Source organism: Balaenoptera musculus, chromosome 12 (assembly GCF_009873245.2).
Source record: "Balaenoptera musculus isolate JJ_BM4_2016_0621 chromosome 12, mBalMus1.pri.v3, whole genome shotgun sequence".
Lineage (NCBI taxonomy): Eukaryota > Metazoa > Chordata > Mammalia > Artiodactyla > Balaenopteridae > Balaenoptera > Balaenoptera musculus.
The window spans coordinates 9,229,065-9,252,627 of record NC_045796.1 but is presented as its reverse complement, the minus strand read 5'-3'; the positions used below and the strand labels follow the sequence as shown (position 1 = coordinate 9,252,627).

The 23,563-nt window shown below is 51.4% G+C and overlaps 1 protein-coding gene across 6 annotated transcripts in view; it reads left to right on the top strand.

Annotated features, from left to right (window-relative positions):
• The window catches only part of TMEM181 (transmembrane protein 181), a 72,459-nt gene that overhangs the window by 12,413 nt on the left and 36,483 nt on the right, over window positions 1-23,563 (top strand). Inside the window, exons 1-3 of one of the 6 annotated variants that reach the window (XM_036871002.1) lie at window positions 12,565-12,632; window positions 20,151-20,225; window positions 20,736-20,839. In XM_036871002.1, coding sequence (XP_036726897.1) covers window positions 12,580-12,632; window positions 20,151-20,225; window positions 20,736-20,839 — 232 coding nt within the window. In that variant the 5' untranslated portion in view covers window positions 12,565-12,579. Of the gene's footprint in view, window positions 1-9,818; window positions 9,975-11,778; window positions 11,798-12,564; window positions 12,633-19,674; window positions 20,026-20,150; window positions 20,226-20,735; window positions 20,840-23,563 lie in introns of those variants that run through there. The other 5 variants (XM_036871005.1, XM_036871003.1, XM_036871006.1 and 2 more) reach the window with 5 other exon arrangements.

Genomic DNA, 23,563 nt, shown 5'->3' with positions numbered 1-23,563 from the left:
GATTTAGGTGCCTCTCTGCAAATACTTTCTAAACTAGCAGCGGAGTGTTTGATGAACAACAGTCAGGAGGACTGAATCCTGACTTGGATCCATTGCTGCCGTCTTGGAATCAGGTCTGTGCATCTTGTGGAATCATCTCAGATTCCTCCCAGCTCTAAAACCAAGACAGCTGTGGGTCTGAAGGGGGTGGCCCAGTGACAGTCTCCCCAGCAGGGGTGTCTACAGTCTTCTCTGTGTCACCTGAACTGCCTGAGGTTTATCAGGTTCAGGTTGGGAAAGGTGTGTGTGTGTGTGTGTGTGTGTGTGTGTGTGTGTGTGTGGTGTGTGGTATGTGTACGTGTGTGCGCTGGGGCAGAGGAGGCTGTGGATGTGGGCAGAGGACACAGCTCTGGCCCGGGCCTCTAGTATGGGAGGAACCCAGCCAGCCCAGGAGCTGTTGTGTTAGAGGTAGGGAGACCAAATTGTCCTGGCTTTAGCACTGAAAGTCCAGTGTCCTGGGAAACCCCTCAGTCCCAGGAAAATCAAGCCAGCTCGTCGCCCTAGAAGTGAGAGACGGCCTGCAAGTGACCAGTCTGCCAGGAGAGACTCCAGGTAGAGCCAGAGAAGGCAGGGCCCCAGGCTCTGTAGGTGCGCTGTCCACTGGGAGTCACGTGTGCGTGAGCTGGGGTGTCACGGCCGGGGTCAGCAGCAGAGGTGACTGGGGCACACACACGCTTGCGCCTCTCCACTCTGGAATGCTTCTCCCTCCTTCTTCCAGAGCGCTCATTCTCTTTCCCTAGTCCTGTCCCCACTCTGCATTCAGTAAAGACAGCCCCGTGGCCTTTGGGCCGTGGTTCTCAAGGGAGAATCCCCACAAGGCAAAAACGCTTAAGGCCCTTTCTTTAATAGCAACTATTTTGTAGCACTTCCTTCCCTATCCTGAAATGAAATCTCTTGTTAATACCTTACCTGCTCCCGTAAATTAAGAAAAAATAACTAAATGGAATCTAAACAGCAATGAAAGAAATGTGTGAATGGTCTGCCTTCCACCTGAGGATGCTCTTCTCTCTGGCACGTCTCTTAAGGGAAACGCACCAGGAGGCGGGATTTTCGGAAGCCACTGCTTTAGGCTTGGGGTTGCCCAGGCGGGACTGCAGGGCACTGCCACGCCTACTTGGACTTTTCCATACCAGCGTTCCTGCCGCATCCCTCTCCCTCGACTTGAGCTGTGTGGTTTAGGCCACACCTAGGAAGTCAGGATAAATCCCCTTGTTCTGTATATTCAAAGGCAAAGCAGAGGATTTCTGCAGCCCGGTGACCCCCGACCTGCATCTGGATGGCCCCATGTGTGCCTGGGACTGCTCACTCAGCCTTTACCCTACCTTGCAATCGTGGCCCTTATTTGAGCAGCTTGGTTTGGTGTGTAGGACATGGCTTGGGTGGTGGGTGGTTGCCTGCTGGAAGCCTGGCTCTCTGGGGTGAGCCAGGCCCCCCAAGTGTGCTGCACACAGGATGGGGGGAACGTGGGCAGGTGGAGCACTGCCCGCCCGCTCTGTCTCCTAGGGAATGACGGGACCAAAGCAAACCTGGAAACAATGTTGCTGTAACCCGGGACCGCTGTGCACTTTCAGTTCTTCTTAATTCACCCACGTAGCTGGCAGAGCGCCCAGTAGCTGTATTTGTTTGTGGGGCAGTGCAGCTAACAGTCATGTTGAAATCTAACCATCAGGTCCCCGAGGACCTGAAAATGGGATTATGTTTCTACATGAAGATGATTAGTCTCCCCGGGTTGATCTATCCAGCATGATGACGGCAGTGTTTCTGAGGTGTAACCCCATGCTCTTGAGTGAAGAGAGCCCCCAATTTCAGATTCAGGCCAACAAAGATTACTTAAAAGTCAATTTGGAAAGGACAAGCATGGCTGTTGCCCAGTGGTGAATGGTCCAGGAGCTCCAGACCGGGCATTCTCCCAAGAGTGGGCCGTCTTCAGCTTGTGCAGGGCGACGTGCACACTCAAGTGCCATTCCTTGCTGAAATAAGAATGGTAACTTGGCTGCAGTCCTCCTTGTTGAGAGCAATGTCAGGGACACTGAGAGGCATTAACTGTCACTTTATAGAGATATGGTACTGTAGCGTTTAATATTATTGGTTACAAGTATTAATTTCAGCCAAAAGGAAGGAATTTATTACAAAGATACAGAGATAATTTACAAAACCAAAGAGCAAAAATGCAACTGGACCTCAAGAAGGAGTTGAAACCGATTCAGCATAGATCCATCTTTTTAATCTCTCTTCCCAATGCCCCAAACCCCTGGTTATCAAATTTGCTGTACATCGGAATCCTTTAGAGAGCCTTAAAAATGACTGATGCCTGGGCACTAGGACTTTTTAAAGCTCCCCCAAGTGATTTTGACTTCAGCAAATTTTGAGGCCCATTGTCCTAAACTACTTTGCTTCTCTGTCCTTTTGTCTCAGCTGCCTGGGAGCCGCCAGCCTTTGATCAATACCAAAATCTCTTCTCTGTGCTTACATGGCTCAGTTGCAGGAGGAAACCGCTACCGGGCAGGCATTAAGGGAAGTCACCGTTAACATGAGATCACAGGGGACTGCCCTGGCAGTCCAGTGGTTAAGGCTCCGCGCTTCCACTGCAGAGGGCACGGGTTCAATCCCTGGTCGGGGAACTAAGATTCCGCATGCATCTTGGAGTGGCCAAAAAAAAAAAAAAAAAAAAAAATGAGGTCGTGGGCCTTAGCTGGGGCCTCAACAAAGCCCCCCAATCCTGCTAGGTTTTCCCAGGCTGCTCATTTCCCCGATATCTGCAACAACGACTTCAGCCTTCGCCACCTCTTCGTACTGGATCCCGTTGACAGGTCCCCAGATCTGCCGGGCCCTGCCCAATATCCACCCATCCCACCCCCACTGCGGCCCCGTACCTTGCTTCCTCACCTGAGCCATCCTGTGAACGTTCACGTGGTTCCCAGCCCTTGCCTCCTGCGCCCCACAGACTAAGCAGCCCTGGGAGCTGACTGGCAGGGAGGCTGGTTCATCCCACACTGACTGGACTGGTGCCCACAGGCCCTGGCTCCCCGGTGGCCACTTGCGGGGGCCCAGAACATAACCCGGGTGTGTAGGTCAGACTCTGACCCGTGGGAGGCAGATGGCAGGACAGAGCCAACAGATTCCTTCCCGACATGGTAGTTTCTGTCTGCCTTTCCGGAGCTACCCTGGTAGCGTCTGTCTGTCCCTCTCGAGCTATCCTGGAAGACCGAGCAACCAGCTGTGTTGGTCGGGAAGCTGTGGGCAGCTTGCGCTTCCTTGAATTTACCCTCCCGTGTCCCTGCTGCCCTTCATTCTCTCCCCTCCTTGTTTCGCAGAGATTGAACCTGCTCCCCATAAAGTTAACATGGAAACTTTGGCCTCAGGGTCTGTTTTTGAGGGATCCAAGCTAAGACATTCTTTAAACCTTAAGACAATTGCCCAGTAATTCAGAAAAAAAATACGGGCCAGAAGTAGGGTGACCAACTGTCCTGGGTTGCCTGGGACTCAGGGGTCCCCAGACAGGCGACTTTCAGTACTAAACCCAGGAAAGTCTCAGGAAAACCAGGACCAGCAATTTGTTCAAGCTGGAAGACATCCTGCCTCCAAGGGATACATTCACTGCCCTGTAACCCCCTTTCCTTTCCTTCCATGGGAAGGTGTACCCCATTCTCTTAAACTATTAGAAAACACACTGGTGTATTACCAGTCATATAACAAATCCAGTGGGGTCATTTGTTCAGTACATGTGTCGGTTTTCTTTCTGTACCAGGCTGGGTGCCAGGCCCTGGAAAGCTGAGGACAAATAAAGGTCAGCAGAGTGAAGTCACAGGAGATGGTGGTGGGATGGCACTGCTCAGAGGTCGAGAATAAAAGACATGTTTTAGTTTGACAAATTGGGACTGATACTTGAAACTCTCAAACTACCAAAGGCAGAGAAGGGTGTGGTATACGGACGCTAATTCCTGGTGAATAGGAGCACCTGGGGGCCCTGAGTAAGGGTTGTGCTGAGCTGTGTGTGAGACAGCAGGGCTGGGCACCGGCAGACTCACTAGTCTTCATTATTGCACGTACCAACAGGTACCGAGGCAAAAGAACGTATTTGTGTGGTTTTTTAAAAAATTTATTTAGTTTATTTTTTATTTTTGGCTGCGTTGGGTCTTCGTTGCTTTCTCTGGTTGCAGCGAGCGAGGGCTACTCCTCACTGCAGTGCACGGGCCTCTCATTGCGGTGGCTTCTCTTGTTGCGGAGCACGAGCTCCAGGTGCGCGGGCTTCAGTAGTTGTGGCACACGGGCTCAGTAGTTGTGGCTCGCGGGCTCTAGAGCGCAGGCTCAGTAGCTGTGGCGCACGGGCTTAGTTGCTCCACGGCACATGAGATCCTCCCAGACCAGGGCTCGAACCTGCGTCCCCTGCACTGGCAGGCGGATTCTTAACCACTGCGCCACCAGGGAAGTCCCGAGCGTGTTTGTTTTAATGGTTGCTTAGAGGATAGAATGAGATAATATAAATGTAAACTCTTTAGCACAGTAGGAAACTTAAAAGTGACTCCAAAAGTTCTGTGCATAGTTATCTTACGTTTGGAGTTGAAGAAAAGAGATGAAGCAAACATGTTCGTTTGTGGACTTCAGGACTATTGTAGCGAGTCTCCAAAGATGGTACCCCAAAAAGCCTCTCCTCCCAGGATTCATGCTCTTTTGTTGTCCTTTCCTCTTGGATCTGGGCTGGCTCTGGCTCCCTTTTAACCAATAGAATGTGGTGGTAGAGATGCTGAATGACACCTGAGGGTAGATCATTGCAGCCCTGCAGCTTCTGCTTAGGTGTCTTAGAGCATCTGTCCCAGGAGAAACCAGCTACCGTGTGTGAAGTCCCACTTCCCTGAAACTGTGAGGAAGCCCAAACTAGCCATGTGGAGAAGCCACATGGAGGGAAGACTGCCTGGCCAGCCCCCAGCTTTCCAGCCATCCCAGCTCAAGCACCAGACATGCCTCCACCAGAGTAGAGACGCCATTCTGGATGTCCCACACAGTTGAGCCTTCACGTGACTGCAGCCCCAGATGTCATCTGACTGCATTCTCGAGAGAGACCCCCAGCAAGAACTGCCCAGCTGAGCTCAGTCAACACACAGACCATGAGAGATAATCAACTGCTGTTTCAAGCCATCTACAATGGCTCCCACTGACCCCCACGTCCTGGTATTCACACCCTTGCATGATCCCCACCCCTTGAGTGTGGGGCGGACCTGTGATCTGCTTCCAAAGGAAAGGATAGAGCAAAAGTGAGGGGATCTTGCTTGTGAGATTAGGTGACAAAGGACTGACTTCCATTGAGCTCTCACTCTCTCTGGTTCTTCTCACATGCTCACTCAGAGGAAGCAAAGCTACCGTGTTGTACGCTGCCTCACGTGGCAAGGAACTGCGTGTGACCTCCAGATGCTGCCAACAACCATAATGTGAGCCTGGAGGCAGATCCTTCCCCACTTGAGCCTTGAGGATACTTCAGCCCTGGCTGACACCTTGACTTCAGCCTGTGAGTGAGCCTGAGCCAACGGACCCAGTAAAGCTGCACCCAGATTCCCGACCCCCAGAAACTGAGAGATAATAAGTGCTGTTTCAAGCCACAAAGTCCTGGCGTAACTTGTTGTGTGGCAATAGATAACTACAACAGTTACTACATGTCAGGGCAGTTTGTCATGCAACAATAAATAATGGGAACAAGTACAATGATAAGAAAGCAAAAGCAATAGCCTTATATTGTCAATAAGTGCTGGGCAGAACTTCTGTGCTCCTGGTGTTACTGAACTTGATAAGCAAGAGAAAGCATTTGAACCAATAAGAGTTAGACCCTTGCTTCTTTTTTTTTTTGCCATTTATTTATTTTTTGAATTTTATTTTATTTATTTTTTTATACAGCAGGTTCTCATTAGTTATCCATTTTATACATATTAGTGTATATATGTCAATCCCAATCTCCCAATTCATCCCACCACCACCCCCGCCACGGCCCCGCTGCTTTCCCCCCTTGGTGTCCATACGTTTGTTCTCCACATCTGTGTCTCAATTTCTGCCCTGCAGACCGGTTCATCTGTACCATTTTTCTAGGTTCCACATATATGTGTTAATATACAATATTTGTTTTTCTCTTTCTGACTTACTTCACTCGGAATGACAGTCTCTAGATTCATCCACGGCTCTACAAATGACCCAGTTCCGTTCCTTTTTATGGCTGAGTAATATTCCATTGTATATATGTACCACATCTTCTTTATCTATTTGTCTGTCGATGGGCATTTAGGTTGCTTCCATGACCTGGCTATTGTAAATAGTGCTGCAATGACCTTTGGGGTGCATGTGTCTTTTTGAATTATGGTTTTCTCTGGGTATATGCCCAGTGGTGGGATTGCTGTGGACCCTTGCTTCTAATGATCAGTTCTTAGGAGCAGATAAGACAATGAGAAGTAAGTTCCCACGTGTGATGCAACAAGTGGGCTGGGAAGGCGCGAGCCCTCCTTCAAATGATGGGGGTGGGGCGGTCCTGGGAAGGCACCATGGGGAGAGAACTGAGCCGCTCATGGAAGTACCTCTGCTTATTGCAGGGAAGATGAGTCAGCAGCACATGACTGTCCAGGAGCTGTCAAAACCACAGGCCAAGAGATGTTGCTAACATGAACCGTCATCAACTGTCATCATGCTTAAGGGAAAGTCAAGACTGAGATTTTCCTGCCTTGGAAGAAAGAGTAGGCAATTAGAGTTGTTGACACTGAATTCTTCCATATTCAGTGTACTATGTACGTCAGTTTTTCTTTTCAAGAAATCTTCCACTTAGGAGGGTTATGGAACAAATGTTTGTATCCCCTCAAAGTTCATACGTTGAAGTTGTAACCCCCAGCGTGGCTGTATTAGGAGCAAGGAAGTAATTACGGTTCAGTGAGATCGTAAGTGTGGGCCCTGATCTGACAGGGTTATGTCCTTGTGAGAAGAGACAGGAGAGAGCTCGTGCTCTTTCTCTTCCCTCTAGCACACACCAGGGCAAGGCCAGGTGAGGACACAGCAGGAGGGTGGCTGTCTGCAAGCCAGGAAGAGAGCCCTCACCAGAAACTAAATTGGCCAGAACCTGCATCTTGGACTTTTAGCCTCTAGAACTGTGAGGAAATGGACTTCTATTGCGTAAGCCTCTCGCGCTGCATTTTGTTGTGGCAGCCCCAGGTAAGACAGTAGGCTGGGGGAACTGGAATAAGTTGTTTCTGTTTCTTAACTCAGTGCTCAGCTGGAGCATGAGTCCTCAGTGTTAGCCATTACTGATTATTATTAATAAGATAGGCAAGGAAATCACGAGAGTGTATCTACAAAATGCTAGATGAATGTCAGTTGCTGAAGTGGGAAGTGAGTTCACGTCTCTTGGAACAGACAGCTGATTTCCTAGGGTATCACAGCATTTGCAGATGGGCCTCTTGAGTTGTTGCGGTCAACTCTGAAAAACAGCTGTGAGTGGGAGTCAGCAAGCTGCAGACTGGTGGGCTTGACTTTGGTCCTGTTCTAGAAGGAAATTATTTAAAAGGATGGTTTGTTGGCCCTTAGAAAATGAAGTGAACATTAGATATGAGCAGCGTTTTTCTAAGAATAAGTGGTGTCAGGCCAATCTTATTTCTAACATCTTGATCCTTTTTGAAGCAAGGCAGGGTTTCAAATACATATATCCTCATTTACCCATGGGTCAAATTTCCTAATTAAATGAAATTACTGGGGAATACTGTGGACATAGTATAACTGGATTTTAGAAGGTTTTAAAATAAGAACAAAGTTGATAAATGTGGGCTGAGTGTCTCTCTGGTTAGAGACTACAGATGGTGGTCTATTAGCATCTGAGTATCTCTGTGGTTAGAGAGACTACAGCTGGCGGCCCATTTGCGTCCGACCTCAGCTGGTTACTGTATCCCTCTCACATTCATCAGTGCATGATACACCAACATTGGAGGTCCCACATTGGGGTCAGGTCATGCTGGGTTCTTATCAGTAGTTCCTGAGAGAATCAGGTAACGTCTTTAGGCCTCAGTTTCCTAGCTCTAAATGAGGACAGTGACCACTGATAACTCATCAAGTTGTTAAGAGGATTCACTGGCTCTGGCCTTAGGCTTTGCAGGTGCTCAGCAATTGCCTGTTATCCTCACTGGAGAGCATGAACCTGAGTGGACAGCTGAGGGGATGACCTGAAAATGGAATAATGGGCCCAATGGGTTGAAGCTGCCAAAGGATGAACTCACTCTCAGGCTGATACAGGCCTCACCTGATACATGTTCCCTTCTGAGCTTAGCGAGGGAGCTTGCCAAACAGCAGCACGCTCAGAGGAGGGGAGCCTGGAGGTGGACGTGGAGGAGTGTCCTGTGAGGCATGGCTGATGATCAGACAGCTTCCTCCGAGCCCCAGAATACATGGGTCCCCTGCCTTGGTCACAGACACCTCACAGCACCCATCCGTTTCCTTTCCCATCACAGTGATGACTGTGGAATTATTTGGTTATTCTTCGTTCACTGGCTGTGTCCTCCACTAGAAGGTTAGTCCCAGGAGGAGAGGGACTTGCCCATGTATTCACCTTGTGTTTCTAGAGCTGAGAGGCGTGCCCGGCCCACACTGAGAGCTCAATTAATGTTGGAAGAACAAATAACTGAGGATAAGAGTGATTGAAGTGATGCTGGGCCGCAGCTCAAGGGAGGACCAGCTTCCTGGAGAAGTTACCGGGAGGCAGTTTGGGCCTCAAAGATGTCACCTCTTTTAAAACCTGGAGTCATCGGAAAACAGCAAGGGATCTGCGGGGATGTCTCAGGGAGGTGAGGTGGCTGGCACAGTCCTCAGAGCAGGCATTTCTATATCAGATAATCCTGCTTCAGTTGGGTGGTAAAAACCGGCTGCCTCTGGGCAAATGCCGCCGGCAAACGTGTTTGCTTTCATCCTCAGAGTTTAAAATCTTTTTTGAATTAGTTTCGAACATTTTAGAATCGGAAGGATATCACACGAGAAGTCATATTTGAAGTCAGGCACTCTCATAGCGCTGAGTGGCAGCTGCCCCTTTAGACACTGCTGCCCCCTGTCCGCAGAGCTACTGGCGTTTGTGTTCCCTGGTCTTGTCAGGAAGCACCCTCTCCTCCCCACTCCAGAGTGTGTGAAAAAAACTCGAGAAATAGTCTTTTGTCATTCCTAGGATTCTGGCTGTTGCTTTGCCCTGCCTCCACCCCACATCCTTCCTGAGGGACAGCGCTTGCACGGCGGACGGAAAATCTGCACGCTATGGTAGCTGTAATTCAGAAAAGGTTTGCGGGAGAAGCTACCGGAAAGAGCTGGGAAGGCTCTCCTGTCGTCATCACTTGGGGGTGTCAGAGGTTTGCCCTGGCTTTTAACATCTTTGGGGTCACAAACCTCTTTGGGAATATGAAAACTTATAGATACTCCCCCCAGAAAAATGCAGACACCAAGGGGCCTTTCAGACACCGGCAGGGCATTCGTGGACTCCCACGGCCTTGCTCATGCCCTGATGCAGGAGGGGGATTGAATTAACGTGCTGTCCCCTCGGCTAGGGACAAGGAGTGAGAGGCCCTTCATTCATTCTCTTGTGAACCCTAGTCTGGCCCCCGCCCCCCCCACCCCCGTCCCAGGGCGGCCTCTGGGCTCCCGGGGCGCAGGGGAGGTGGCCGCGCCGCTGGGCCCCTGCCCGCGGCCTCGAAGCCCCGCCAGCCCCGCCGGCGCCCCCTGCCCCGGCCCCTCCCCCCGCAGCGCGAGCCGCTTCCGTGCACGTGACCGCGGCCGAGCGTCGGGCTCTGACGAGTTGCGGGGAGCCGGCTGCTCCCGGCCCGCCGTCGCTCCGGCTCCAGCTCCGGCTCCGGCTGCGGCTGCGGCTGCGGCTGCGGCTGCCGCGGCTGCTGTGCCCCGAGCCCGCCCGGCGCAGAGGACCGGGGCCCCGCGATGGAACCGTGAGTGCAGGCCCGGGCGGCGCGTAGCGGGGTGCGGGGCGGGGGTCCCCCGGGGGGCCCGGGCCCGGACTTGGGGCTCCCGCGTCCCGCTCCCGGGAGCCCTGCCGCGGCCCCCCCCCACGTGGAGCTCGGGGCGCAGCCGGGGCTTCGTGGGGGTGACTCGGCTCAGGGGCCCCTCCACGGGCCTGCCGGCCCGGCCGGAGTTAGCAGCGGAGACGGGGTCAGGGATCCAGGGCGGGCCTTGGCCCGAGCGCATCTCAGGAAGGCCCTGCGAGGCCAGCACTGGCCCTGCTCGTTCCCGGAGAACCGGGTGACCCCCGTCCTTCCCCAGGGCAGCTCCAAGGAGATGGCTGAGGAGTGGCTTGTCCCTCCCGGAGCCCCCGCCCGGCCTCCCCGCTGGAAAGGTGGTGACACCCTGCCCCGGGCAGTGGCCCTGTTCGTCACCTCTTATGAAAAGCGCCCTGGGCGCCCTACTGCTCTTTGTGATGGAGCCCAGCGCCAGGTAGAGAGAGGCGCTCTCCGCTGGCTTTTTGATGATTTTGCCACGTTGGGGCCTGCTGCAGCCTCTTTAGATCTCGGGGATACCGAGGTTTATGAGTTTTACAATATGCTGACTTCAGCCCTATTATTTCTGTGAAGTTCAGGGGTTTTAATGAGGAAAAACCCGTCCAGGGCCCCAATGACGCCATCCCTAAAGCTTGCTTTTGATGCAACAGAGTCACCTGGGTGCCCCTCGGGACATCCGGAAAAGGAGGAGAGAGAATTAAAAAGAAGTTTAGCACTTGAGTTGCAAAAGGTGGCGAGAAGGGTTGCCGGGAGTCTCTGCAGCGTGTAGCAGCGTCTGTGACCAGAGGTTTGGCGGGCAGGTTCCCACAACTGAAGGCGGCCTTAAGACGGGACTGTGTGAGTTTCTCTGTGCATTTGAGGTTTTAGAGGTTTGCAGTGGACCCCTGCTGATTTCTCTGACTGTGGACATAGAGACGCAAGATCTGGGCGTGTTGCCTGAATGCAAACACGTGTGGTGGAAGGAAAGGTTTTTCCTCCTGCTTCTGTAGAAGTTTCGGACTTGATCACTTTAACACAACATAGGAAAGCTGACTTGCACAAAATGTCAGTCCCAGATGGGTGTTACAGAGGTCTTTCTTTTAATTAAACCCTAGACAGAGATAGGGTAGCAGTACTGCCTCTGTCCAGCTCCGGCGGCGCCATTCATTTGTGGTAGATGTGAATAGCACCGCTGGGAATGCTGAGTGGAATTGTGACCTTGTGGCGGAGTGACACGTAGCATGTTTAGGAGGTCCTCGCATTCCGAGTCTCCTTGGGCCCGCACTGCAGGGCAGCCGGGGTGGCGTGTGGTGGCGTGATCTCCCCAGGACGTGGAGAGGCAGAGAGTTTGAAGCCGTGTGGGTGGTAGCTGACGGCAATCCGTGTCTCCTGCGGGAGTCCTGTGCTCTGTTACTTGACAGCCAAGTAGACCAGGCTGAGCCAGTAACTAACGGAGGAGCTATAAAACCACAGTTTGAATGAAGGACTTGAGTGGAGGCTTCGAGTTGCTCCCCCCGCGGAGGGTAGGCCATGCAGATGCCCTCCTGTTGAGCAAGGGGCCAGGGCTGTGCTTATCTGGAGGTCAGCCAGCAACCGTCGTCCAGCGCTCAGAACAGCATGGACCTGCAAATCACAAAAAGTCCTTGGCAGCCAATAAACATCCTACCAAAACAAAAAAAAAAAGCCTGAAAACCTGAAGCATGTACGGGACTTCAGTGCCTGGTAGGGTCAAAGTGCTCTTGTTGGCAGATGTGACACGGAGTCCCGTGGCGACAAAGGTGAGAAGTGACAGGAGCGGGAAGAGAAGCCAGGAGAAAGAACGGGCTGGGGGAGGCTGGAAGAGAACAGAGTGGCCTGCAGGAGCGTGCTTAGGGGCTGGGGGATTCACGCAGGTCCGTTGCACTGACGTCCCTGTTCAGGTGCAGCCCAGCCTGTTCTTTTCAAGAGGGCAGGAGAGATTGCCACCAAAACCAGTCAGAAAAAAAGAGTTCCCAGTTCTAAAAACTTTATGCTTAAGTTTCCTGCAAACTCCATTCCTCTTCTGATGATGCCAGGGAAGCAAGAGACGCTGAGAGTTCGGGGGGGCGGGGAGGATGGGGTAGGGCGTGTCTCAATCAGTTGCTAAATGTGACTAACAGAACACCTGTTTGAGCTGTTCCTGCGTGGGCCCTGCTTGGCCGAGATTTCTCAGGTTCATTTGTTTCTTTGCTCTCAACTAACATTTCTCTGCAAACTTCAGTCAGGTTGCCTCTTGTGTGTGTCTTGATTGGTATTTACAGCCAGTTTTTAAAGAGTGTGTTTTACATGTCTCCTTCATCCTGGGTGCATTTAAGTGCAGAAATGTGTTGTTTAGACTTCTTTTCTGCAGCAGCGAAGGGGTGGCACAAATGAGCACAGTGGAGTCCTGCTGTGGTTGTTGTGGCCCAGGCCTTCTGAGTGTCCTGGTGCTTGAGGAGACAGCAGACCTGGGTCAGAATCCTGGTCCTGCAGCCGTAGAGTTGTTTAGGATTGCATCCCTTAGGATAATTTTTCTTCTGAGCCGGAAGGATCTCTAAAGCTAATGAAAGATGACGTAGCGTTTACCGTGTACCAGGTACTGCGGCGGCACTTCATGTACGTCATTTCACGTAAGCCTCATAACCACCCTTCCCATGAAGAAGTTTCTCTTATCCCAGTGTTACAGATGAGAAAACGGGGGTGCAGAGAAGTCAAGTGCGTTTCTCCAGGTAATGGCTAGTAAGTCACAGAAGATGGAAGCCCGGGAGTGGGCTCCAGGGCCCACAGTCTTGAGGTCGATGTACTCCCCTGCCTCAGTAACAGCTGGCCCTGACTGAGTGTTAGCAAGGCTCCCGTGTCATAAACCCGCTTCATTGTCACAGCAGCCCTCGGCGGTGGGGTTCCTCAGTTCCCTGAATTTTACAGTTCAGGAACCAGAGGCCCCGGGAGGTGACGTTGTTCCCCCCAGGTCACCCTGCTGGTCAGTGGCGCAGGGGCCTTCCAGCACAGGCAGTCGGCCTCCAGAGCCCGGGTTCTTAACCACCGGGCCGCGCTGCCCAGCATGTGGCCGGCTTCTTTGTTCTGTTTGCCATGGGAAGGGTATTCGATGACCTGACCAGCGCGCTCCTGGCTGTGAGTCACTGGGCTTGCGGCCTGGCAAGGATACACATGAGTTCGTGGTTCCTTGAGGGGCTTAGAACATCGTTCATTAAAATACTTTTTGAGGTCGTCGGGCCTTGAATGTTTGTATAATGGCTTTTTTGAATAACTAAAGATAATTTTTCTGTGATATATTCAAGTGGGTTGATTGAAATTTCAGAATTCCCATTCTGTTCTTCTTCTCAGAGTTTCTCCCTCTCAAACCCCATTAAATGGTGGGTTATTTAAAAAGGAAAGTTTGGTGAGGGGACCAAAGAGTGAGAGAGTGGTGAGCCTCCTTTCCACCCCTGACCTTGTGGATTCAAATCCCACCTCTGTCTCCTGCTGACCGTGACCTCAGCGGGTGTATACTTTCCCCAGCCTCTATTTTCCCATATATAAAATGGGCTGATGATACCTGCCTCACAGGGAAGCACCTGGCTGGGTACCAAGTAGGTGCATAGGGAACACTGACCCCTCCTGCCCTTTCCTGCAGCTGGTTGGGTTCTGAACCAGAGGAGGGGACATTTTACACAGTGGATCATCAGGGATATCGATTGGATGAAAACTGAGATTAAAAAAAAAGGGGGACAGGGGAAAAGCACAACCATTACTATTAATAACTGACACGATTGAGTTCTTCCTCTGTGCTTACTACACTGTTCTAAGTGTTTCATTTTTCATCTGTGCTCCCACTGGTCCTGTGGGTGTCATTCTGCCTGTCTCTGGTTTGCAGACGAGGATGCTGACATCATGAGAAGTTACCTGGTTGCCCAGGGAAGTGGGGGAGCCAGGATTTGAACCCAGCCTGACGGGCACCAGGCCAGTGCTCTGGGCCCCGGGAGACAAATGATTTTTATACAGATTGTGAGAAAAATAAAATCCTAACTAAAACTTGAGAACAGACTGAGAGATCAAAAATCCCTTTCCACTGCCCAGACTCTAATTTTTTTTTTTTAAAGGAAGCAAGTTTTTTGTTTTTTTTTTTAAATTAATTTATTTTTTTAATTTATTTTTATGGCTGTGTTGGGTCTTCATTTCTGTGTGAGGGCTTTCTCTAGTTGTGGCAAGCGGGGGCCACTCTTCATCGCGGTGCGCGGGCCTCTCACTATCGCGGCCTCTCTTGTTGCGGAGCACAGGCTCCAGACGCGCAGGCTCAGTAATTGTGGCTCACGGGCCCAGTTGCTCCGCGGCATGTGGGATCTTCCCAGACCAGGGCTCGAACCCATGTCCCCTGCATTGGCAGGCAGATTCTCAACCACTGCGCCACCAGGGAAGCCCAAGACTCTAATTTTTTAATTCTAAAGTGGGAAATATGGGTATGAGGTGAGCAAACAGCAAAATTTGTAATCCCGAAACTGTTTCAGTCTTACCTGCCTGCTGTACCGTGACTTGATGAGCTGAGACAAAATATGTAATTCTGTGGTGTCATAAAGATGCTTCAAAATTGGACAAGATCCATGATGGCATTTTTCTGGGAAAGAAGTCTTCAGATTGAATATCTGTCAGTGCTTGCTTTGGTTTTCAAAAAAAAAAAAAACACACACAACGTGATTCTGAGACCCGTGCAGCCCCTGGTGCTGTTTTCTCCTGCCCGGCTGCATGCTGGTCGTCCCTGGGGCTCCGTCAAAGGCAGAGGTTGTGGTGCCGGTTTCCTCCCATCCCGCTCTCTGCATCGCTTAGAGACGCACCTCGAGGCGTTTTCTCGCCTTCTCTGCTCACCCGAGTTCTGTCCATTTCATGGTCATTCTGCTCCAGGCCCATAAAGAGGCTCATCGAGTGCTCGCCTCCCCTACAGTTTCTTTCTAGTGCTGCTTTATTAACTCCTGTGAGACCTGCGTGGGAGGGAGAAGTGCTTAGTGGGAAAAGCAGTGTTGGCTGCGGCCTGTCAGGAGCGCTCGATGGCCCTAATGGGGACACGGGCTTTCCCGCTGGCCGGTGAAGGAAGGGGCGTCTGACCAAGGGTGTGACCTCAGTGGGAGGTCAGGGGTCTGGCTTTTGATGCGTCACACTTGAGATGCCTACCAGATATCCAAGTGGAGATGTCAAGTAGGCTTTTCATGTAAGTCCAGAGTCCAGCTGGGCTGAGATACGAATGTGGAATTGCTCGCACGTGCATTGTCTCTAAAGCCTGAAACAGGATGAGATCACCTGGGGAGTGAGAGTAGAGAAGAGAGGCCTAGAGCAGCATCATGCCAAGGAGCCCCAGTAAGGTGAAGATGGTGCTCGCCTGTGGAGAGCCCTACAGAATAGTTTTCCAGCCATTCTCTCATGGGAATGGATGGCTCCAAAGATTCACCTTCCTTGGAAGCGGTCTCTTGGAAGTGGTTATGAATATGCATCATGGGGGGGAGGGCAGGGCTTACAGTGATTTGGATTAAAGCTGCAATTTTGGGCGTTGGCTTTCCAAGAAAAGTGTTTTTAGTTTCTCTAGGAAATGTGTCTGTGATATTATAAATTACCCATGAAAACTGAGATTAATTTAGAAGGAACCTAAAGAGTACAAGCTGGTGCCAAGGCGACAGTCTGTTCCATTGCATTTGAAGGGTCTTCCAAGGGCATGGGGGCTCCAAAGAGACCAGAATTTTCGAGTGTGTGTTTTAGATGCCTGAGTGTGGAAAGATCCGTGGACCCGGAGAGGAAGACTGATGTGTGGGACCCATCAAGAGAAGAAAGAGAGAGACACCGATCATGAGCTGGCAGGGTTTTGTAGGAAGTCTTCCTGCCGTGGTTATCTAGGTAGACGATTGCGTCGGCAGCTGTGCTTGACCTGGCCAGGTTGCATGGGGAGATGGGGAGCCCTTTCCCCGTTCCCAAGCATCTCACCACCAGTTTGAGGGAACTACATGAACACTTCGGAGAAAACCAATAAAAGTTGAGTGGAATAGATGTTTTCTGAATGCGCACCACGTGTCTGTCTGGTGTCCACATGGGTAGATTGACGCTTTATTTTCAAGCGCTCAGCTATGTTGTGCAGGCCACACATGTTGTAGTGGTTTAAAGGCCTGGGCAGCCATGAGAGGTGGAGAAGCGAGGGAAAGCTTCATGGAGAAGGTGGGACACAGAGGTGAGCCATGAATGCTGGGTCTGATTTGGGTAGTTTGGTAGGGAGAAGAGAGAGCATTTCAGATCAGGAGAGCAGTACCTGAACGGGCTAGTCTGGACTCAGGCTTGACCACGGTGGGAAGCTTTATAGAATTTAAGCCCTAAGCCCTGGAGTCTGACGCTTGTGTTTGAATGCAGCCTCTGCTTTGAGATCTAGGGCAGGTCACCTACCTCGCTGAGCCTGAGCTTTCTCATCTGTGAGATGGGGCTGTTAGCAGTCCCTACCTGAGAAGGCAGCTGCGGCGACTCAGGAGGTAGTGATTCTCGCAGGGTACATGCAGGACGGTGGGAATTTAGGGGCGGATTTGGGGGCCTCGAAGGCCACAGGTAGGCATTTAAACTCAGTCGAGTTGCTCCCTGTGTCGGGGTAGCACGTTAACAGTGCCGTAGTACCCGCACAGGAAGGCACACGTGGAAGGGTGCTGCAGGGGCTGAGTGGGGGGTGATGAGGGCCTGGACTGCGGGACTGGTGTGCTGGGGGTGGAGAGAAGAGAGGCGTCACCTCTTCCGGGCTGGCTGTGTGGGATGAATGAGAGGCGGACGTCGGAGGTGACTCCAGGGTTTCCGGATGTGGGGATGGAGGAAGGGGAGAGGCCGGAAATGGGCAGTGGAAGCAGGTTTTCCGTTTATGTTATTTTGTTTTTTAACGGGTTCAGTCTTAAAACCTATTGACCATGATGGAATGTAGGACTCCTAAGGGAAAGTGTCCTGGGAGCCACGAGTTTTGAGTGGGGTCGGGGCAGGCAGGACGCTGGGGATGGCCCTGGAGGCGGAAGGACCATTAACGAGGAAGCAGGAGATCCACGGGTGTTGGAGAGTCTGCAGTGTGGGGTCCTGACTCTGGGCTGGAGAGTTCCCAGAAGGGGATGGGCGACTGTAGAGGAGGAGATGAGGGTGCCTGGGAGCCCCCTGGGTGGTCGCCCGCGTCTGTTTTCTGCATCGCAGTCTGGCCTCTGAGCAGAGGCGCTCCTCCCGCTGGTGGCCCGATCACAGGGCGTGAGGGCTGTCTGCTCACGGGGACACGCCCGGCTGTGGGCTGCTGTAGGTTGGCTGGACTGTTCAGCAGGGAGGTGGGATGGGCCGCAGGCAGAGGAGTCGCTGGGTGCCGCGTCGGGGCAGGAAGCCGGGAGGCGGCGAGCGTGAGACGCTGGGCAAAGCCCGCGGGGGTGGCCGGGCTGGTCTCCGTGACTCCTCGCCGCCTCGGCTTCTCCAGCCGTCCCGGCGGCGCCCGGGAGTTTTGTGACTGTGGTCAGCCGTGTGGGCCTGTGATTTGTCGGGAATCAGGTGCGGTGCCCGAGGTGCCGGGCGTCTCTGGGTTCTCGGCGAACCGCTTCAGAGCTCTCGGTGACGCGTCGTGAGCAGGCCGGTGGAGAGGGCGGCGTCGCCAGCTGGGTCCTGCAGTCTGGGCGCTGGCCCCTGGGACACCGGGGCTGCAGCGTGCCCCCGGCGTGAGGCTGCCTGAGGAGGTGTCCTGCCGCTCGGGAGACGGGGACAGAGGAAACGAGGCCCGTGGCCCACCATGTCCCCAGCGAGCCCTGGTCAGCGGGGCTGGTTGTGCGGTGACATCTGCTCAGGCGGGGGCTTGTTTTGCCGCCTCCGTGTCTTTTTTTGTCCAGTTGGGTGAGGCTTGATTACCGAAGCAGGAACGGATCTCATAAATTGGATTGAAGTGGAAGTTGTTTTTTTTTTTTTTTTAACAACAAGTAGGGTATATATAAAGAGGACACAAGTGGAAGCAGTTAATTTTTGTTTAATTTATTTATTTATGGCTGTGTTGGGTCTTCGCCTCCGCGCGAGGGCTTCCTCCAGTTGCGGCAAGCGGGGGCCACTCCTCATCGCGGTGCGCGGGCCTCTCATTATCGCGGCCTCTCTTGTTGCGGAGCACAGGCTCCAGACGCGCAGGCTCAGTAGTTGTGGCCCACGGGCCCAGTCGCTCCGCGGCATGTGGGATCTTCCCAGACCAGGGCTCGAACCCGTGTCCCCTGCACTGGCAGGCAGACTCTCAACCACTGCGCCACCAGGGAAGCCCTGAAGTGGAAGTTTTAAGGAAGGGGAAACGACAGATCTTTATTGAGTTCCCGAGGAGAAAATTGGAAAAATACCCTGGGTGGTTCGTGTGCTGCAGGCATTTGATCTTGTGCTGTCGTCTTCCTGAAACCTCTTTCTTCAGCGTTCCTTCTCACCTGCTGAGTAGCTGTGCTTTTATAGTAAATCATTGATAATGCGTTTTGTTGATAATGTTTTAAAAATCAAATTTTAGATATAACTTTTCTTATTCTGTTTTCCTCTGATTCCAAGCCCTCTGTTCTGTGCTTTCACCTCTGCTGGGGAGCCCTTGGTGCCCCTCAGAGCCCCAGGGTCACCCCGGGAGCAGCCCAGGGGGAGGGGGGGGCCATGAATGACTTTGTGTAATTTTTTAAAACAACTGTCGATTTACAGAAGAGTGGCAAAGACAGTACCGAGTGTTTCTGCACACCCTTCACGGGGCTTCCCTCGTGTCGGTGTGCAGAACCCGTGGCACGTTTGTCAGCGCTCAGGTCGACATCGGGGCAGTGCCGTCCACACCTGACCGTGTTTGCACGTCCCCAGCATCTCGTCCGTTTAGCTTCATGCGCTGTTGCCTCACTTGGAGATGCGCAGCTACGAGAAGTCTTCCCTCCGCAGGGTGTGCTGAGGCCTCTCATGGGAGGGGGAGGAGGGGACAGGGAAGCGACACAGGAGCCCTTCCTCGTGCCAGCCCTGCACTCCACCCGGCTTCCACAGAGGCCCTCCTGGGGTGGGGGTGGGGGGTCCGCTCGCTTCCGTCCTGCTTCCCAGAGCCTCCTTCCGGCAGCGCCGGGACCGCCGAGGGCAGAGCTGTGGCATCTAGGGCAAGAGTCCTGCCGTCTCTAGACCTCGGGCTCCCCGTGTGCAAATCCAAGGAGCTGGACTTCCTCCCTGACGTGGTTTCTGGGCTCTAATAGTGTAAGGCTTCGGGCCTCTTAGGATCTTCAGGGTCCAAAACCTGAGTTGGGATCAGGCCACTTAATTCATGAGCTCTCGCTCCCCACGCACAGCGGGGTCATTGGTGGTCCAGCCTTCAGACCTGAGTCCCAGAGGGAAAGACACTGGTTGCTTTATTTCTTCGCTGGTCCCGTCACCCAGTGAAGCACGGGGGTGCCGATCTGAAAGTTCACTCACCCAGGCCTGGCAGGAGAGCGCTGACTCAGTGTCAGCAAAGCCACGTCAGAGAGACTCAGGGCCACCTTTGCCCTGAGATGCCGCCCAGCTGGTTTCCAGCTCGGGAAGGGCTGCCTTGGCCGTGTAAGGGCGAGGGTGTGCGTGTGCACACGGCCGTGAACTTGATACCGCAAGAGCAAACGGCCTTCCCTCCCTTTCCGGTTCAGAGCCCGATTCTCCCCCTCCCGGTGGGGGGCTGTTGTCACCTTCCCGAGAGGCAGGCACGAGAAATTCCTCCTGCCCGCTCAGCTCCCCAGACCAGGAAGTGCTGGGCACAGAAAAGGACGTCAGGAGCAAAGCAAGACAGAAACCCCCCTGGCTCTCATCTCTCGGGGTTCTGGGTCTCCTCGGCGGGCTACAGGGTGGGGGGCCGGCCTCCCCTTGGTCTCGGGGGAATCGGAGCTGGGCCTGCGCCTGCGTTCCAGCCTGTCTGGGGCTGCCTTTGGGGGCAGCGTTGAGGACCTGCCGCTCTCCAGCGTTTATGTCTGTCCTTCACAGACTTCCCTTTTGTTTCCCGGCTCCTGGTGTAGGGAGTTCTAAAAGAGAGGTGAGACCTACCCCACCACCATTTTTTTCTGACCGAAGAATGAAGTGGGGATGAATAGGAGGGAGCTGATGCTAGGGTGTTAGGACGGACCCTCTGAATCGCTTTCCTATCGGTGTCACTCGCAGAAAACCGCGGCAGCTTGCGGAGTTGCATCAAAAGCAGACCCCAGGTGAAGGCCAGGCTGAGCTTCACCACGACGGGTGAGGCCAGTGAGGGGTCTTAGGTTGTGAGGAGCCCTGGGCAGGAAACACAAAGCTGGGGGCTGGCGGGAAGATCGGCTAGGACACACGATTCCGGGGCGCCTGGAACCCCCAGTCCGGACTTGACTGTGGCATCTGCATGTGAGGAAGTTAGGGCCCTCCCTGCGCCTGGACTCTGCTCTAGCTGCTGAAAATGGGGGTGAGGAGGGGTTCAGCCCCGCTCTGTGGCCTGGCGAACGTGCCCCGAGTGGGCTTTGAAGCGCCTTCTCCTGCCACGAGGGTGGGGTTTGCCTGGCCCCCTGCGGCACGGGGTGGCAGGGCTCTCCCCGTGGAGTGCCAGGCCCAGAACATACCGGAATGGCCCCCACCCCAGCAGTGGTCACTGAGGTTATTTAGGTGCTTTTGTCAGCCGAGTCACCTGGTTTGAGAATAGGTCCTCCTCTGAGGCGAGGGCTCGCAGGTGGGGGAGGCCCTCGCCCTGCCGCCCCTCACCCCGGCTTCTCCCCGCAGGCTGGCGCCCATGAGGCTGTACACGCTCTCCAAGCGCCACTTCGTCCTCGTGTTCGTCGTCTTCTTCATCTGTTTCGGCCTGACCGTCTTCGTCGGGATCAGAGGTGAGCAGTTTTCCGTTTGTTTTTTTAATTGAAATGTAGTTGGTTTACAATGTTGTGTTAGTTTCCGCTGTACATCAAAGTGATTCAGTTATACATATATATATTCTTTTTCATATTCTTCTCCTTTATGGTTTATTACAGGATATCGCATATAGTTCCCTGTGCTGTATAGTAGGACTTTGTTGTTTATCCATTTTATATGTAATAGTTTGCATCTGCTAATCCCAAACTCCCAATCCAACCCTCTCACGCCTCCTCTCCACCTTGGCAACCACAAGTCTGTTCTCTATGTCTGTGACTGTTTCTGTTTTGTAAGTTAAGTTCATTTGTGTTATATGTTAGATTCCACATATAAGAGATAGCATATGGTCGTTGTCTTTCTCTTTCTGACTTCATTTAGTATGATAATCTCTAGGTCCATCCATGTAGCTGCAAATGGCATTATTTCATTCTTTTTTGTGGCTGAGTAGTATTCCATTGTGTGTATGTTCCACATCTTCTTTATCCATTCATCTGTCATTGGACATTTAGGTTGTTTCCAGGTCCTGGCTATTGTAAATAGTGCTGCTATGAACATAGGGGTGCATATATCTTTTTGAATTATAGTGTTGTCCGGATATAAGCATAGGAGTGGGATTGCTGGATCATAGGAGAACTCTGTTTTTAGTTTTTGAGAAACCTCCGTACTGTTCTCCATAGTGGCTGCACCAATTTACATTCCCACCAACAGTGTAGGTTCCCTTTTCTCCACACCCTCTCCAGCATTTGTTATTTGTAGATTTTTTAAATGATGGCCATTCTGACTGGTATGAAGTGGTACATCATTGTAGTTTTGATGTTCATTTCTCTAATAATTAGCAATGTTGAGCATCTTTTCATGTGCCTATTGGCCATCTGTATGTCTTCTTTGGAGAAATGTCTATTTAAGTCTTGTGCCCATTTATTGATTGGGCTTTTTTTGTTGTTATTGAGTTGTATGAACTGTTTGTATATTTTGGAAATTAAGACCTTGTCAGTCACATCATTTGCAAATATTTTCTCCTAGTTCATAGGTTGTCTTTTCATCTTGTTTATGGTTTCCTTTGCTGTGCAAAAGCTTATAAGTTTAATTAGGTCCCATTTGTTTATTTTTGATTTTATTTCTATTGCCTTGGAAGACTGACCTAAGAAAACATTGCTACAATTTATGTCAGAGAATGTTTTGCCTATATTCTCTTCTAGGAGTTTTATAGTGTCATGTCTTATATTTAAGTCTTTAAGGCATTTTGAGTTTATTTTTGTGTATGGTTTGAGGGTGTGTTCTAACTTTATTGATTTACATGCAGCTGTCCAACTTTCCCAGCACCACTTGCTGAATAGGCTGTCTTTTCTCCATTGTATGTACCTGCCTCCCTTGTCAAAGATCAATTGACCATAGGTGTATGGGTTTATTTTTGGGCTCTTTATTCTGTCCCATTGATCCATATGTCTGTTTTTGTGCCAATACCATGCTATTTTGATTACTGTAGCTTTATAGTATTGTCTGAAGTCTAGGAGGGTTATGCCACCAGCTTTCTTCTTTTTTCTCAGGATTGCTTTGGCAATTCTGGGTCTTTTATGGTTCCATATAAATTTTAGGATTATTTGTCCTAGTTCTGTGAAAAATGTTATGGGTAATTTGATAGGGATAGCATTAAATCAGTAGATTGCTTTGAGTAGTATGGCCATGTTAACAATATTAATTCTCCTAATCCAAGAACATGGGATATTTTTCCATTTCTTTAAATCATCTTCAGTTGCCTTTATCAGTGTTTATAGCTCTCAGGGTACAAGTCTTTTACCTCCTTGGTCAGGTTTATTCCTGAGTATTTTTTTAAATTAATTAATTAATTAATTGATTTCTATTTTATTTTTGGCTGCATTGGGTCTTCGTTGCTGTGCATGGGCTTTCTCTAGTTGTGGCGAGCGGGGGCTACTCTTTGTTGTGGTGTGCGGGCTTCTCATGGGGGTGGCTCCTCTTGTTGCGGAGCACGGGCTCTAGGCATGTGGACTTCAGTAGTTGTGGCACGCGGGCTCAGTAGTTGTGGCTCGAGGGCTCTAGAGTGCAGGCTCTGTAGTTGTGGCGCATAGGCTTAGTTGCTCCGTGGCATGTGGGATCTTCCTGGAGCAGGGATCTAACCCGTGTCCCCTGCATTGGCAGGCAGATTGTTAACCGCTGCACCACCAGGGAAGTCCTGTATTTTATTTTTTTGATGTGATTTTAAAAGGGATTTTTTTTTTTACTTTCCCTTTCTGATATTTTATTGTTAGTGTAAATAAATGCAACCAATTTCTGTATGTTAATCTTGTATCCTGCTACCTTGCTGAATTCGTTAATCAGTTCTAATAGTTTTTGCGTGGAATCTTTGGGGTTTTCTATAAATAACATTATGTCATCTGCATATAATGACAGTTTTACCTCTTCCCTTCCAATTTGGATACGCTTTATTTCTTTTTCTTGTCCAGTTGCTGTGGCTAGGACTTCCAGTACTCTGTTGAATAGAGGTGGTGAGAGTGGGCATCCTTGTCTTGCTCCAGATTTTAGCGGGAAGGCTTTCAGCTTTTCACTGTTGAGTATTATATTGGCTGTGGGTTTGTCATAAATAGCTTTTATTATGTTGAGATAGGTTCCCTCTTTACCCACTTTGGTAAGAGTTTTTATCATGAATCGATGTTGAATTTTATCAAATGCTTTTTCTGCATCTG